The sequence below is a fragment of the Onychomys torridus genome, chromosome 5, assembly GCF_903995425.1.
Source record: "Onychomys torridus chromosome 5, mOncTor1.1, whole genome shotgun sequence".
In the NCBI taxonomy this organism is placed as follows: Eukaryota; Metazoa; Chordata; class Mammalia; order Rodentia; family Cricetidae; genus Onychomys; species Onychomys torridus.
Window position 1 is genome coordinate 55,714,927 of NC_050447.1, and position 16,691 is coordinate 55,731,617.

The window sequence follows — 16,691 nt, forward strand, 5'->3', positions numbered from 1 at the left end:
GTGGAACTATACTTACATATGATTGTAAGCTGCCATATGAGTGCTGGGAAAGAAGCTGGGTCCTTTGGAAGAACAACCAGTTCTTAACCTTAGGTCCATCTCTCCAGCCCCCCTTCCTTGCTGTTTATCACAAAAATAAATTCCTGTTTTGACTACTGCTATAAATTGCTACCTCCCCAGAACGGCTATCAGTTGATGCTTACCTTCCTAATTATTTTTGTTACATGTTTAATCTGCATATTATGTGAGTAGAAGGTACATGTTTTAAACTTAATGGTTGTATGTATATGTTACTTATCTCTGCTAGAATAGTCGGCAGAAATACGAGGTTTATTTTGCTCAAAGAGAGGGTACAGTCCATTGTAGCAGAAAGGCATGATAGTGGAGGGAGCAGTTGCTTGTTACATGGCATTGGTCGTGTTACATTGTGCTGATCAGGGAGCAGACAGGGGCTGGTAATACCCTCCTGCCTTCAGTTCAGCCCACTTCCCAAGGGTTCTACAACCTCCTGAAACAGTGCTACCAGTTGGGACCAAGTCTTTAAACAGGAGTCTAAGTACATTTGCATTCAGAACATAGCAGTATGCTTTACACAGTGTGTTTTCTTGTTTAGTGGTGCTTGTGTCATAGACATACACAGTAGTTTTTTTAGGTGTCACATGGCATGTAATAAAGTTGCTTTAGTTATCTTCCTCTCGAAGACTGCTATTGTAAATGTGCTCATCCTGGCTTTCATTTTCATTCCTGCAAACATTATTCATCAGCTTAGGAAGACTTGAGTTTGTTGACTGTTAGAAAATCAAAGGGGTCCAGGCTGTGAGTCAGACTGAGATGGAGATGTTGTTCAGACAGAGAAACTAGGAAGGCAGGTTTTAAAGAGGCAGAGTGGTAGAGTTCTCAGTGTTCCAGGAAGGGTGCAGATAGAGGAGCAGAGATTCAGACTGAAAAAGCATGCTCAGGATTTGATCTCTTAGGGGTGGCGCAGTTCTTGGTGCACACCAGTTATGTTTCAGTGGGGAGGTGTGGAGAACAGAGCTGGGCTCCTGAGTGCCCAGCGTGTGCTAGACACTTGGAGTGCTGGCTGATAGCACCATACAGACTTACTGTTGGCAGGAAATGGCTTTAATACTTTGGATGAGGAGGCCGACACTCAGGAAACTTAAGGAACTTGACAGGCAGGATTCTAGTTACTGCCCAACCACTGCCCCTCGAAGTTTGTATATTTTTCCCTTAAAAACGGCAACAACAACAAAACCCAAAGAACCCGAAACCAAAGACCAGAGTTTAAGGGATGTGATAAAACGTACATAACTTAATGTGTTATTTTTGTCTGAACTTACATTCTGTGCTTATGTATTAAACCACATGCCTTTCTGTGAAATCCTTGTACCTGCTTGCACCTCTAGTCTGGAAAGTATTGTCTTACATGTTGGTTAAAAGGTGCTTGTTGGTGACAAAATGAAAAGCCATGTTTATTATTGGGGCCATGGACTCTTAAGCTCACAATAGCTGACTTACTGTCTCTTGTTGCAGGAATACTTGCTGGCCGGAGCAGATATCATTGAAACAAACACTTTCAGCAGCTCTAGTATTGCCCAAGCCGACTATGGCCTTGAACACTTGGTGAGACTTTCCTGTCTAATACGCTTATTAGTATTTATTGCACTGGAGATTGCTAATGACAAAACCACCTGAAGTGGCAGTCAGTTTAATCCCAGTTATCAGGGATCATGGCTTGAACCTCTTCTGCTTATGAGGGTAGCAGCCCATTTATTGCAGCTGGCTTTTTGAGGCAAGTAATAGTCAACTAACAGTGTATCCTCTGGTAAAGGCAGTAGTACTGACTGAACCTGGACATGTAAGTAAATGGCCGTGGCTGTTCCAGTGCAGAAATGGATAATGAGATGGGCCCTGAGCCACAGTGCACCAAACCCTGTTAGGATACCCTGGTTTGTTATTTTGAGAAGCCAAGGCAGTTAAAGGAGTTGATGCAGATTACAAATCTAGGAACATTTGCTGGTATGTGAACAGCTTCTGAAGGGTCCCTTCACTTGTAGACTGCTGCGTGTGTGCCTACTTGTTTGCTCTTTCCAGCAAGGGGTCCATGATCTTTCTCAGATGAAAAAAATTGTTTTTGCTTGCATACATATCTGTGCACTCATGAGTGTGCTTGGTGCCCGTGGAAGCCAGAAGAGGGTATTGGGTCTCCTGGAACTGGATTAGCAGGTGATTGTAAGCCACCATGTGTGTGCTGGGAATTGAACTTGGCACGTCCAAAGCTCTTGACTACTGGTCCATCTCTCCAGCCCTCTTTATCAGATTTTTTTTTTTTTTTTTTGGAGACAGGGTTTCTCTGTGTAGTTCTGGAGCTCACTCTTTAGACCAGGCTGGCCTTGAACTCAGAGATCTGCCTGCCTCTGCCTCCTGAGTGCTGGGATTAAAGGTGTGTGCCAACACTGCTGGCAAGATTTTTAAGATGTTAATCTACAGAAAGTTTAGAATTGCTTTTTCCCACCATAGTCCAGAAAGAAAATCAGGGCCAGGGAAAGCTGCTGTGAGAACTGCCATCTGGTTCTGGAGTGCCTGAGACACTCTTAGATCTTAGATTTCCTCTCTCAACTGTTGGTGGTTTTCCCATTAGAGTACTTTTTCTCTTTCTTTTTTTCTTTCAAGACAGTATTGCATTATATAGCCTTAGCACACTTTGAATTCACTGTTTTAGCTTCCCGAGTGCTAGGATTATACCACACCTGGGTTAGAATATTTTATTAATTTGTGGAATATTTGGCTGTATCAACTTATTTGATGTGCTAGAGGTCCAGATATCAGCCTTAACAATGTATGGTTTCACTTAGCCCTCATTAGTTCATGCTAGTTCTTTGATGAGCTCAACTAAGAATTAGCTAGTTATAGATCCCTTGCTGGATGGAGGAAAAGCAGGACAGACTAACTTCAGTGGTTGATATGTTAGGCCTACCGGATGAACAAGTGCTCTGCAGATGTGGCCAGAAGAGCCGCTGAGGAGATAACTCTGCAGACAGGTAAGGGACGTTCTTCTTCTTTATTGCACACACACAAGTCCTTTGATGGTCTCTGCTCCAGTGTGCAGTTTTCCTTTACATGGTGTTTGGCTTGGGAGCAAATAATCTACTTGTTTGCAGGATACTTCCTGTACATAGTATTATAGAGAACCATTCAGTGTCTCTGAAGTGACACTGTTCACCTGGACCTCCAGTTTAGGGTTTCCTCTTTTACCTGACTGATGCTCATAGCCTGACTTGGTAGCTAGGCATATCACTGGGTTATTAAATAGCAACTGGCTGATTTGATTTTGGTTATTACTAGAGTATTTGATGTTATCCTTTTAAAGCTGGCTTCTTCCCCATGCCTGGCTTATTTAAGCAGTGATTGCCTTTTGAGTATTTTCTCATGTAGACTACTGATGACCTGATTGCTCTTCCTGGCTGACAGAGGGCTGTAGCATTAGATTCAATCTTGCTGGGACTTGGAAAGTGGTTCTTGAAATAACTAACTTCCTGGCTAGCTGCCATCAGAACATTTGGGCTGGTGAGAGGCTTCGAGACAGGGAAAGCAGTAGAAGAAATATGTCCAGCCCTGAAAGATTTGGAACTGTGAAGTTATTGCCAGTAGGAAAGATGGGAAGAAATTGTTAGGAAGTTACTGACTGCATACTAATGTAGAAGACCAAAGCGATTTACAAGGAAATCTGTTTCTGAGAGATCACGTTTAATTTCATGGACTTGCAGAGCCCATTACCCCAACAGAGAGGTGGTCATGGGCTATTGAACCAGTTCAAACAGGGAAAGATAAGGACATTTCCTTATACCGATCTACGCTATTATTCAGCATTGGGGGAAGATAAAGAACATTTAGGGCCTGAAACATTTTCACAGACTGCAAAATAATTCCTGTCTTCATTTTTGTTTATTTTGAGGCAGACTTGGAGTCCAAGGCAGGTCTCAACCAGTTTTGCAGAGGAGGACCTTGAACTCTTGATCCTCTTGCCTCTACCTCCCTAGTGCTAGAATTACAGATGGGTGCTGTCTTACCCAGCATTATTAGCTAGTTGGCAGGCTTCTCCTGTGTAATTGTGAAGCATAGCCCAGGTTATGTTACTAAAATCACCAAGTGATGAGTTCCAGGACTCCTGGCGTTTGTTCTGATATGCCTATGAGCACAACTTCCCAGGCTGCTATTAGAAACAAGGTCACTTCTGGCCTAGAGGCAAGATTAAAAAAAAAAAAAAAGATTTATTTATCTTTATTTTATGTGCATTGGTGTTTTGCCTGCATGTATTTCTGTGTGAGCATGCCAAGTCACCCAGAACTACAGTTATAGACAGTTGAGAGCTGCTGTGTGGGTGCTGGGAATTGAACCTGGGTCCTCTGGAAGAACAGTCAGTGCTCTTAACCACTGAGCCATCTCTCTAGCCCCTGAGGCAAGATTTTTTTTTTTTTTTTTAAAGAGCTGATTAGAGCAATATTCATTCTGCTTCATACTGGAATTTCAGGCTTTATAATTGTTAATTCTGATTTAATATTTACCTAGTGAAAGGCCTGCAATGTAATACTATAAGACATTTCACATTATGTTCTAATGTGAATCACCTTGTTAAATTCAAGACTTTGAATTTTTCTCAAGAATAGGGAGAAACTATGCCAACACACAACTGTAATGGAAAGGGATTGCAAGCAGAAATACTTGGATTTGCAGTTTAAGAGTTGTTTTGAATTGTCAACAGCAGTGATGTTTATATCCCTCTTATTGTATGATTTCCCTAGTCATGAACAAATATGTTAAGAGAATCTGTCAACTCAGTGACATAAAAATTAAATAGACTTTTATTAGTTCAATAGAAGTTTTGTTTCAAATGAATTTTTAAAAAATTAGGCTTTTAGAACTTTTTAGGTTTCTGAGCTATAGAGGATTATAGCCTTATAGGAAAAATCTCCCTCACCTCCCTTTTTCTTTACTGAGGAAGGTAAACCAGGATGAGTGCCTCACGTGCTAGGCAAGCACTTTGGGATGGAGTTAGGTAGCCCAGGTCAGCCTCAAACTCACGGACTTGCTTCTGACTCCTGAGAGCTTAGATAATTGGTCCTAAAGTCTGTGGATTCATACGGAAAAGTTTGAGTGACTGGTGATTTCACACTTTTTTTTTCTTTTCCCAAAGGAATCAAGAGGTTTGTGGCTGGTGCTCTGGGTCCAACTAATAAGACACTTTCTGTCTCCCCATCGGTGGAAAGGCCAGATTACAGGAACATCAGTGAGTATTCATTATGTACGATCACAGACCTTGGGGAAGTGCTTCAGTAATCTACAAATCTACGAAGTGAGACCTCACCAACGTGACTGTACCTGTGTCAGGGGCTTACGGTAATGCCTGAAATACTCTAACGTTAGCGGCTGTCCTTGTTTGAGCTTGCTCTCAGCTGTTCATGGTGATTCGTCAGTGCTTCCTGTAAAACTAGCTGAACCAATACTGAAAAAGAAGACATCAAGCAAATTAGGTATCTGCTCTTGGTCTGCTATAAAATAACTGCTGTGTTGTTTTTCGCTTTCTAACCTTCACTTTGTGAATTCTTTTTTTTAAATCTTTTTTTTAAGATAGGATCTGACACAATAGTTCAGATTAGGTGGCCTATGTAGATGTAACCGTCTTGTTAAATAAGAAACACAGAGCCAATTGCAGTGTTAAAAGCCAAGAGGTCAGAGCAATAGCTGAGAGCTGAAAACCTTACCCTTCACTGCTTCTGCTGTCTCTCCTCTCCGCAAGAGAGCTACTTCCTGTGTCCTGTCTTTTATATAGACTTTCTTTTCTGCCTTCTCATTGGTTGTAAACCCAGCCACTTGACTTCCTCGTCACTGCCTGTCTGTACAGACCTCCAGGCCTTCTATGGTTGGTATTGAGTCACCACGCTGGCTGTATCCTTGAACACACAGAGATCCTGCCTAGCTCTGCCTCCCAAGTGCTGGGATTAAAGCCGTGCACCACCACCACCACCACCACTACCACCACCACCACCACCACCACCCTGATTCTGCTATGGCTTGCTCTGACCCCAAGGCAACTTTATTAATGTACAAATAAAACCACATTTCAGTACAAATAAAATATCACTATAGGCCTAGCATTCTGTCTAGCTCATGCTGTTCTCAAATTTGTGGCAGTCTTTTCATCTCAGCCTCCTGAGTGAGGGGATCACAGGTGTGAGCTACCATGCCCAGTTTATATCACCTTTCAATTCCCGAAAGCAGTCTAAAATACCTAAACACACTAGTCTTATAGGTATAAATTAGCATATATAAACTTGCTTTGTTAAGATTTGACAAAAAATTGAGAGTGTAGGTCAATCTGTGAGTATTAATACTGTATGAAAGATTTAAAACCCTAGAGCTAATTATACCACTGTGGTAATGGATTTTTGTGTAGGCAACAAGTCCCAGCGAGTACAGCTTATGGGATTTCATTTACAGAATTGTGCATACTGTGCCTCCATGCTTCTTTACTAAGAGTGGCACTTCCCAGGCTGGTGTGGTCCATGTTCCCTGGATGTGACAGTGGGAGCCTGTTCCCAAACGGTATGAGATCAGGTGTAACTGCAAAGCTAGCACAGCAGGGGTCTCTGTTAAATAGCTAGGAGTTTTTCCTTTTTGGTTGGAGATGAAGTGAGAAGACAGATGACTTCTCTCTGGAAATAGATGACACAGGACGTTTCTTACAAAATTGACCTGATAGTGAACACTGTGGGTTCCATTGAAATTGTCTTCTGAAGAGGTGGTTTCTTATAGACTGAGAGGGGGGAAGTCCATGGGATCATAACATTTATTAGAGATTTAACTTGTGATGTACCCAGATCTCAATTCTTGTATTGTATTGTATTTTTTATGTGTGTGCCTGTAAATTTCAGATGAGGTTGTGAGTCACCTGGAACTGGAGTTACAGGCAGTTGAAGCTGCTTGGTGTGGGTGCTGGTTCTCTCTTGGCCTCTGGAAGAGTGGCGAGTACTCTTAACACCTGAGCCATCTCTCCAGCCCTAAATCTTGTTCCTTAGGTTTGTCTCTTAATGGGTTAAGGTGATCTATGTATGGGAAGAGTGATTGATGTGTTAAAGATGTTGAGAATAAAGTACATAGTTCAACAAATGAATGCACCATCCCACTCCTAGATCGTATGTGAGAAGTGGAAGGTACATGCAGTGGTTTAGCAACAACTTCGTTTGTTGATTATTTCCTACCACTGTATTTGGTTTTTACACGGTGTTGTCCTTAAACAATTGCATTATAAACCATTGATGAGTCACAGGTGCCAGACTTGAGCTTGGCACACCGTGGTGTCATTCAGAAGGTGTGGATTTCTGATGCACTGGCTGTGATTTGTTTTCTACAGCATTTGATGAGCTTGTTGAAGCATACGAGGAACAGGCCAAAGGACTGCTGGATGGTGGTGTTGATATCTTACTCATTGAGACTATTTTTGATACAGCCAATGCCAAAGTAAGTGAGGGGAAGAATGGAGTGGGATGATGAAGACTGTGAAGAGTCCTGTACTGTTAGAAGATAATAATGGCTACTGCTGAAGTTAAACAAATTCTTGTGTTTGCTCCGTTTTAGTCTGTCTCTGATTGCCTCTTTCATGTGTGCCTATACCACCACACCTGAGTCTAGAAACAGTATTTCCTTTTCCGTAATTTATGTTTTCTGCTCTTTTTTTTCTATTGTATGTTTAAAAATGATGTGTGTGTGGGTATATGCACATCAGTACAGATGCCCACAGGGTCTAGAAGCATCTAATTCCACCTATAGCTAGACTTACCAGTGGTTTTGAGCTGCCTGATACGGTTGCAGGGAATCAAACTTGGGTCCTCTGGAAGAGCAGTATGTGTTCCTAACCAGGGAACTAGCAGATACACAATTGAAAAGAATCACAGTATATTTTTTATTGGAAACATGGGCAGCTAAACAAGAATATAAAGCACTAGGGTAGATTTTTTTTTATTTGGTGGAAAAGATAAAAAAAAAAAGTTACTGAATTTTTAAGTTTTAAAACATGTGGCCTGTATTGCTTAGGCAATTTCATGTGGAAGTGTGTGTGTACACATACATTTATGTGTATATACGTATGCATGTGTAAGGAGGCATGTGGAAGATGGAGGATAAGCTTGGTGTCATCCTCAGGAGTCCTTAAATTTAAAGGATATCACCCACTTCCTTTAAGATGATTTCTTATTGTTGTGGATATCTCCAGTTAGACTGGCTAACCAGCAAGCCCCAGGGACCTGCTGTTTCTGCCTCCCCAGAACTGGGATTACAAGTATGTATCAACAGCTTTTAAAGTGGGTTCTAGGGATTGAACTCAGGTCCTCATGCTTGTAAGGCAAGTGTTTCATCAACTGATTATCTTTGATATGTATAAAATTTTTTAACACTTTATTTTGTATACGTGTGTATGTGTGTGGGTATGTGAGTGCCACAGTGCAGTGCATCAGTGTTTATGTGGTCCCTTGATCAAACAGCCTATCAGGCTTGGCAGTGGGCACCTTTACCCACTGAATCTTCTTGCAGGCTCCATACATTCTTTTTTATAATGGAAATTTTTCCAATGATATATTTGGGATTTATTTTGAAGTATGAAGTAGGGAGAACATTTGTGTAAGATTATCTCATTTTTCTAATAACATCTGTTAAACACTTTATTTTTCATTATTTTTTTTTCCATTTTTATGTTTATGTGTTTTTGCTTGCATGTATGTTTATATATCACATGTATGCTTAATGCCCAAAGAAGCAAATGAGGGCTTGGGATTACCTGGAACTGGGGTTACAGAGGGTTGTGAACTGTCACATGGGTATTGGGCATCGAACCTGGGTCCTCTGTAAGAGCAGCCTGTGCACTTAAATGCTGAGCCATCTCTCCATCCCTACATACTTCATTATTTCTCAGTGACATGAACGATGTATAAGACAACCTGTCCTGGTTAGTTTTTTTTTTTTTTTTTTTTTTGTCAACTTGATACAAGCCAGGGCCATTTGGGAAGAGGGAGCTTCAACTGAGAAAATGCTTCCATCAGATTGGCCTGTAAGGAAATCTGTGGTTGATGTGGGAGGGCCCAGCTCACTGTGGGGATGCCACTCCTTGGCTGATGTTCCTAGGTTGTATAAGGAGACTGAGTAAGGAAGCACGGGGAGCAAACCAGTAAGCAGTGTTCCTCCATGGTCTGCTTCAGTTCCTGTCCCCAAGTTCCTGCCTTTGATGGACTGTAACCTGTAAGACAGATATAAACCATTTCCTCCCTAAGTTGCTTTTGGTCATGGTGTTCTATCACAGCAATGGAGACCTGACTAAGACATCCTAAATTCTGTAGTCCTTTCCAGAAGTCTGTTCATGTGGCCTTACTATATTGTTTGCTACAGCTTTAGAATAGTTTGAGTGACTGGTAGGCTTAGTCTTTTTTATTAATCCTGTTCTTTTACCTAGAACTTTCCTGGTTATTCTGATGTATTTGTTTTCTATAAGATTTTAAGGATAAAAAAAACTTGCATAGCCAGGGGTTGGTGGCTCATAGCTGGGCGGTGGTGGTGTACTCCTTTAATCCCAGCATCAAGGAGGCAGAGGCAGGTGGATCTCTGTGAGTTTGAGGCCAGCCTGGTCTGTAAAGAGAGTTCCATCCAGGACAGCCAAGGCTGTTACACAGAAAAACTCCTAAAAAAACCAAACAATAACAACAACAAGACCCCAAAACTATAAGTTTTAAGGGTATACAATTTTACGTAGCCAGGTGGAGGTGGTGCACACCTTTAGTCCCAGAACTCAGGAGGCAGGGACAGGCAGATCTCTGAATTCAGGCTAGCCTGGTTTGGGGATGGCCAGAGCTACATATCAAAACCCTGTTTGAAAACAAAACAAAACAAATAAAAAAAAAACCAAAAACCCCCCAAAAACAGAAAAGATTTTAAGGACTTTTTTTTTTTTTTGGTTCTAAAATAGGAATTCCAGTTTGTTGTTGTTTTTGTAACAGAATCTTGCTATGTAGCCCAGGCTGACCTAGAACTGGTCTCATAGGCTGGCCTCAAACTTGAGGTCCTTCTACCTCAGCCTTTCAAGTATTGGCATTACAGGTGTGCATTACCACACCAGCATTCAATATTGTTGACTTAAGACCTTTCCATGAAAAACAAAACAACTCATCACTGGAAAAATTCATATAAATGACAAGTTACATTCCAATTTCAGAGGTGTTCATCTTCACATGAGTGACTAATGATAAAAGGAAGAAGAAGTAGAAGATTATCCTTGGGACTTAAACATGGACCTCTTTCTTAAAGATTTATTTATTTATTTATTTATTTATCTATCTATCTATTTATTTATTTATTTATTTATTTATTTATTTATTTATTAATTAGCTATACATTGTTCTGTTTGCACACCAGAAGAAGGCACTAGATCTCATTACAGATGGTTGTGAGCCACCATGTGGTTGCTGGGAATTGAACTCGTGACCTCTGGAAGAACAGCCAGTGCTCTTAACCTCTGAGCCATCTCTCCAGCTCCCAAACATGGACTTTTAGCAGAGAGAAGTAGTTTTACAACCCAAGCTCCTGCTGATTTTTCTAGTGATGCACGACTTTGGTTCTTTTACCTACCTTTGATGTATATGAAAGGCTGACAAATAGGCCAGGCATTTTGTTGTACTTACTTTTATTTTGATTGAGGGAGGAAAGAAAGGAAAGTTAGCTTTTCAGCTCTACTTCAGAGGAAATAATTAGCTTGTTAGGTGAATTGAGATTATTTTATTTTATTTTTTTGGTTCTGGGAGTTGAACCCAGGACTTGTGAACCATGCTAGGAAGGGCTCCATTACTGAGCTGATCCCTCACCTGAGCATTGGTTAGTGTGTACAGAGTTACACTTGGGATCCCTCAACTGAGCACTGGTTAGTGTGTACAGTGTTACACTTGGGATCCCTCACCTGAGCATTGGTTAGTGTGTGCAGTGTTACACTTGGGATCCCTCACCTGAGCATTGGTTAGTGTGTACAGTGTTACACTTGGGATCCCTCACCTGAGCATTGGTTAGTGTGTACAGTGTTACACTTGGGATCCCTCACCTGAGCATTGGTTAGTGTGTACAGTGTTACACTTGGGATCCCTCACCTGAGCATTGTTTAGTGTGTTCAGTGCTATACTTGGGATCCCTTACCTGAGCATTGGTTAGTGTGTACAGTGTTACACATGAGATCCCTCACCTGAGCATTGGTTAGTGTGTTCAAAGTTACACTTGAGATCCCTCATGTGAGCATTGGTTAGTGTGTATAGTGTTATACTTGGGATCCCTCACCTGAGCATTGGTTAGTGTGTACAGTGTTACACTTGAGATCCCTCACCTGAGCATTGGTTAGTGTGTACAGTGTTACACTTGGGATCCTTCACCTGAGCATTGGATAGTGTGTACAGTGTTACACTTGAAAGAGTGTCATGCATTTAGGGAAGATTTCCTTTCCTTAGCTTTGTGTGTATCCCACCTGAAGAGGTCTTGGGAAAGGGGTATGCTGATCAGGCAGTTAGATTGACCTTGGACCTTTCTCAGAAATAAAGGTATTCTTTTTTTTTCTTGGCAGGCAGCCTTGTTTGCACTCCAGAAACTCTTCGAAGAGAATTACGCTCCTCCCCGGCCCATCTTTGTAAGTTCTTAAGTATGTGCATGAGAATCCTCCCTCTAAAAGAAACTCCTTTACAATTAGGGTTTTGTTGTAGGTTTTCCCCCTCCCTGGAATGGTAGGACGTCTTTCAGAAACTACCCCTCTGTTCACCTCCCTCCATCAATAGCCTCTTACCCCTGGAGAGATAAGGAAAACGAACCTACAAGTGATTGATGGAGGACAGGCTGTTTAGAAGAGACCAAAGACTTAAAGACTTGGTCTCCTTAGAACTCACTGAGTAATGGACATGGGCGTGTGACCTCTAAGGCTGTCATTCTTCCCCAGTTATTTGGCATGTATCCATTCTGCCAGTGCTCTCCCTCATGAAAGAATGAAAAACTTTCACTTGTTTGTTTCACCTGTCTTTGTGACTGTATTCTTTACCAGAGTCTATGTTGTTGATCTGTTACATTGTTAATTCAGATTTCTGGGACCATTGTTGATAAAAGTGGACGGACTCTTTCTGGCCAGACAGGAGAGGCATTTGTCATCAGCGTGTCTCATTCAGACCCACTGTGGTGAGTGACTCTTTCTTTTGGGGCACTTTTACGGGGGGCTGCACAATGTGGCCTCAGAGAGGCCTTGCTTCTGTTTTCCATTGTGCCATTTCTATGATACACTAGATTTCCTCTAGTCTTTCAGACTTTATTCTAAGGGCTTCAAGGCCACTGTAATAAATGTGTCACATGATATCAGGAGAGTTCTCATACCTTCTGGGCAGTCGAGTGTTTGCCTCTGAGTCTGCTTATACTTTAAGACTGCTTGGCTCGGCAGTGCTTTAGGCTACTAACAGTCAGTTTACATTTTCAGAACAGTGATTGCAAGTGTTAAGGCAATATCCCTCCCTATTTGTGGGACAAGCAGAGGCATTCCAGAGTAAAATAAAGTAGGAATGTTAAAGGCCAGGTTTTTATCTTTTAAGAATGGAGGGTATATAGAAGTTAGCAATCATGGGAAGAGTTAACATATGAGAAACTATTGTTTAATGATTGACTGTTAACACAGACTCTTTGTTAACAAAGAACAGTAGAATCCTGTGTTATTATTAATTCATCATTTATTGAAATCTGGCTATGTGCTCTGGAATACTGGCCAAGTCCACATTAAGAAGAAACCCTTCACTAAATAAGAATATAAACCGTGGCTCACCAGGTAAAGGTGCTTGCTGCTAAGCTTGGTGATCTGATTTGATCACCAGGACCCACATGGTAGGAGAAAATCCACTTGTGCAAGTTATCCTCTGACTTCCAGATGTGCATTCCTCCCTTGTATTCCCTCTCCCCAAATACAAATGGTAAGACAGATGGTGCAGTATAGAAACAATGAAGGAAATGGTGGTATGTAGTGGTGAGTCCTTGTAAGAATCAGAGATGGCTCTTTAGACATGGTAACATCTGAACTATGTTAGAAGACTTGAGCCAGAGTTTGCTAAGCACAGAGACAGGATACATGGGTGTGCCAGCGTGACTTAATGTCAGTATGAGAACTGAATAGTTGATAAGAAATATCCATATGTGATGTTTCATTTGAGCTTTATTAGAACCCCAAGACTGGGTGGGCATTACTTGCTGTTATCTCTATCTACTTATAGTTGAAGACTGCTTGGCTGGGTAATGTCAGCAGTGGAAAAGACAAATTAGCATTGGAACTAAGTTTGGAAAACATTCAAACATCCTTACTAGTGTTGGCACAATGATTTACAGCACTATTTTTCTCTGTTGAATCTAGGTGACGGTAGTCTTGATTTCTTGATTTCTTTTTTGTTGTTATGATAGAACACTACGACCAAGACAACTTACACAAGAGAAAGCATTTAATTTAGGGCTTACAGTTTCAGAGAGTCAGAGTTCATGACCATCATGAGAGGGAGCGTGGCAGCAGGCAGGCATGGCCCTGGAGCAGTAGCTGAGAGTTTCCATCTTGAGACATAACCACTAGGCAGGGAATGGTGAAAGGTTTAAGAAACCTTGAAGTTTGCCCCCAGTGACACTCCTCTTCCAATAAGGCCAGACCTCCCATACTTTCCCAGTTTCAGTGAAGCATGTGAGCCTCTGGGGGCCATTCTCATAACACCACAGTGGCCTACCAGGAAAGCCACCGGACGTACTAGTAAAATGGCTAAACTGCAAAGGTCTGTTCAGGTGTAAGTTAACCATGCATTGGACCTTACAGTCCCCTTTTTATGTTTGTGTTTGAGTCAGCGTCTCCTGAAGCTCCGACTGGGCTCAGACTTGCAATGGCACCGAGGAGGCCTCCTGCCCCTGCCTCCTGAGTGCTGGGATTACAGACATCTGCCATTGTGCCTGGACTTGGACTTAGCAGTCTTCAGGGAGATGTGAGGATCAGTTGAAAATCAGTGATCAGAGAATCATATTTTCTTTAGATCAGGTACAGGCTTATTTAAACAACAACAACAAAAACATGGAAAGCCGAGTTTTCTATAGTTGCTCCCTGCCCATACTTGCCCCAGTTTTCCCTGTTACCAACTTGCCTTGGTGTGGTATGGTATTAATACATTATTAATGGAATACTAGTGACATTATAGCTCACTTTCGTACATTCTGTGGATCTTCCCAAATATGCAGTGACGCATATCTGCTATATTCATCTCTTTATTATAACTTGTATGCATAAATATTTTGAATGAAAGATGATGCTTCTTGATATCTGCTTACTGTTTTTCCAGCATTGGATTAAATTGTGCTCTGGGTGCCGCTGAAATGAGGCCTTTCATTGAAACAATTGGGAAGTGTACAACAGCCTATGTCCTCTGTTACCCAAATGCAGGTGCGTTTGGTGGCTGGGGAAGGGGTTATACATGAAGAACGGGATATATTTAAGTCATGATAAATGGGGTAATGTCTTGATTTGGAGAATTGGTGTTGTAGGGTGTGTGTGTGTGTGTGTATGTGTGTGTGTGTGTATGTGGTGTGAACATATAGGAGAAGGGAGGGAAGGAGGGAGGCTCAAGTGTGTATATTTGTTTGAGACTCAACATGATTTTTCAAACAGAGAGAGAGAGAGAGAGAGAGAGAGAGAGAGAGAGAGAGAGAGAGAGAGAGAAAATGGGAATGAGAATATTTGGCTTTATACTAGTGCTTCTGCTTAAACATGGAAGAAGTTTTGCTCAGCTTGAAGTTTCAGTTAGGCCATAACTTCGGGGAATTGGTCTAGTTATGTCACTAACCAGAGTTTTGCCATGTGAATATAGCCAGAGAGATGCCAAAATAAGAGGGATCCCTCCCTATTTTGTTTATTAGCAGAACAGCATTTTTGATAATAGTATGTGTTGTTATGTTCTAAAAGCTAAGATCTAGTTGATGGCACATAAAAATTTCAAAGCTATTTGTAGATCTCAAACTATCCCATAAATGTTGATAATTTGGTCTAGGCTGGCCAGATTTCCCAGGGGGTGTTTTGAGTACTATTCAGCTACGTAGGGCTAAAAGTAATTTTCTGTATTTTTTTTATCTGAATGTATACATTAAAAATTTTAAAATAATTTTGTTAGTATGTATGCATATGAGCTATATGTGTGGGTGTGGTTGCATGTGTCATGGCATGCATCTGGAGGTCAGAGAATAACTTTTGGGAATTGGTTCTCTTCTTCCACTGTGGGTTTTGAGACTTGAACTCAGGATGTCAGGCTTGTGCAGCAAATGCTTTTGTTTGCTGAGGCATTTCACCAGCCTCAAATATATACATTTGAAAATGCATTAAAAAGGGTCTGAAGAGATGCTTCAGTGGTTGAGAGCACTTGTTCTTGCCAAAGACCCAGATTTAATACCCAGCATCCACATGTTGACTCACAACCATCCATAACTCTAGTTCTAGGGGATCTGACACCCTCTTATGACCCCCCTGGGCACCAGGCACTCAGGTGGTGCATAGGCATAAATTTGAGCAAAACACATATACCCATAAGTAAATCTTACAAAATGCATAATATATTTTTATTTTTCTTTAGTAATTAATTAGGGGCAAGGCATGAATCCAACAGGAAACCAGATAATCAGAGGGTAAAGAATAAGGTTATACTAAAGAGAGATAGACATTTACTTTAGAAACAAAAATGTCACAAGCCCTAGGTAAAAGATACACATGGGAAATAGTTCAGATATTATGAAACCTTCTATGTTGTCTGAAATACAGTAGAAGTATTTAACTTAAAGAAGGCTGTTCTTTCTTGTTCTTTGTTGCATTGCATATCACGTTCCTTAGTTCAAAGGCTGAGGGAGTGTGTACAGGGTGTCTCCGCACAAGCAGTTTCGTAAGAAGAGTGAGTTTATCTTATAGTAGGGCTTGGAGGTGGAGATTGGAGCACCCTGTTCCAAGTGGTAGTGAACTCTGTTTAATATGCAAAAGAAAATGAATGTTCTCTAGATTTTATTGTTGTGATGCTATCTGTTATATCAATACTGTATTATTATTCACTTTGTAAGTAATTAAAATTTGAGTATCAATACAGATTTGTATAAGTTTTAAAGTACTTAAGTATTTGTTAAGATACTTTCGAATAATGATTGAAATGTCCTTTCCCAGGTCTTCCCAATACTTTTGGTGACTATGATGAAACACCATCCATGATGGCCAATCACCTAAAGGTCAGGGATCCGTTCATTTCAATTCTGAAGAGACAGATACAGTGTTATTTTAATTAATTAACTTTGAGATCCAGTCTGCCTTGCCTAAGCTGCTCTTAAACTTGCTATCCTTCTGCCTCAGCCTCCTGAATAGTTGGGTTTATAGAGGCTTGTGCCACCATGCATGATGGAAGGTAGTATTTAGATTTATTGTAATTTTCCCTCAAAATCTAGTATATTAGTAAGAAAATAAAATTTAGGTACTCTGAGTTAAAGTAGTGGAAGCATAAAGCAGAGCTTAGCTGTCTGCTTACTTATGGATTGGCGATGGTATCTGTTGGAAAGTTCCCAGTGAGCTCCTCTCCAAACTAAATGAGACATGGCTC

At 41.1% G+C, this 16,691-nt stretch overlaps 1 protein-coding gene across 2 annotated transcripts in view; it reads left to right on the forward strand.

Annotated features, from left to right (window-relative positions):
* Positions 1-16,691, forward strand: part of Mtr (5-methyltetrahydrofolate-homocysteine methyltransferase) — an 85,902-nt gene that overhangs the window by 9,472 nt on the left and 59,739 nt on the right. For both annotated transcript variants that reach the window (XM_036187957.1, XM_036187959.1), the window contains exons 3-10: positions 1,534-1,623; positions 2,972-3,041; positions 5,195-5,287; positions 7,412-7,518; positions 11,642-11,704; positions 12,146-12,240; positions 14,409-14,509; positions 16,265-16,326. In XM_036187957.1, the coding sequence (XP_036043850.1) occupies positions 1,534-1,623; positions 2,972-3,041; positions 5,195-5,287; positions 7,412-7,518; positions 11,642-11,704; positions 12,146-12,240; positions 14,409-14,509; positions 16,265-16,326 (681 nt within the window). The remainder of the gene's footprint in view (positions 1-1,533; positions 1,624-2,971; positions 3,042-5,194; positions 5,288-7,411; positions 7,519-11,641; positions 11,705-12,145; positions 12,241-14,408; positions 14,510-16,264; positions 16,327-16,691) is intronic.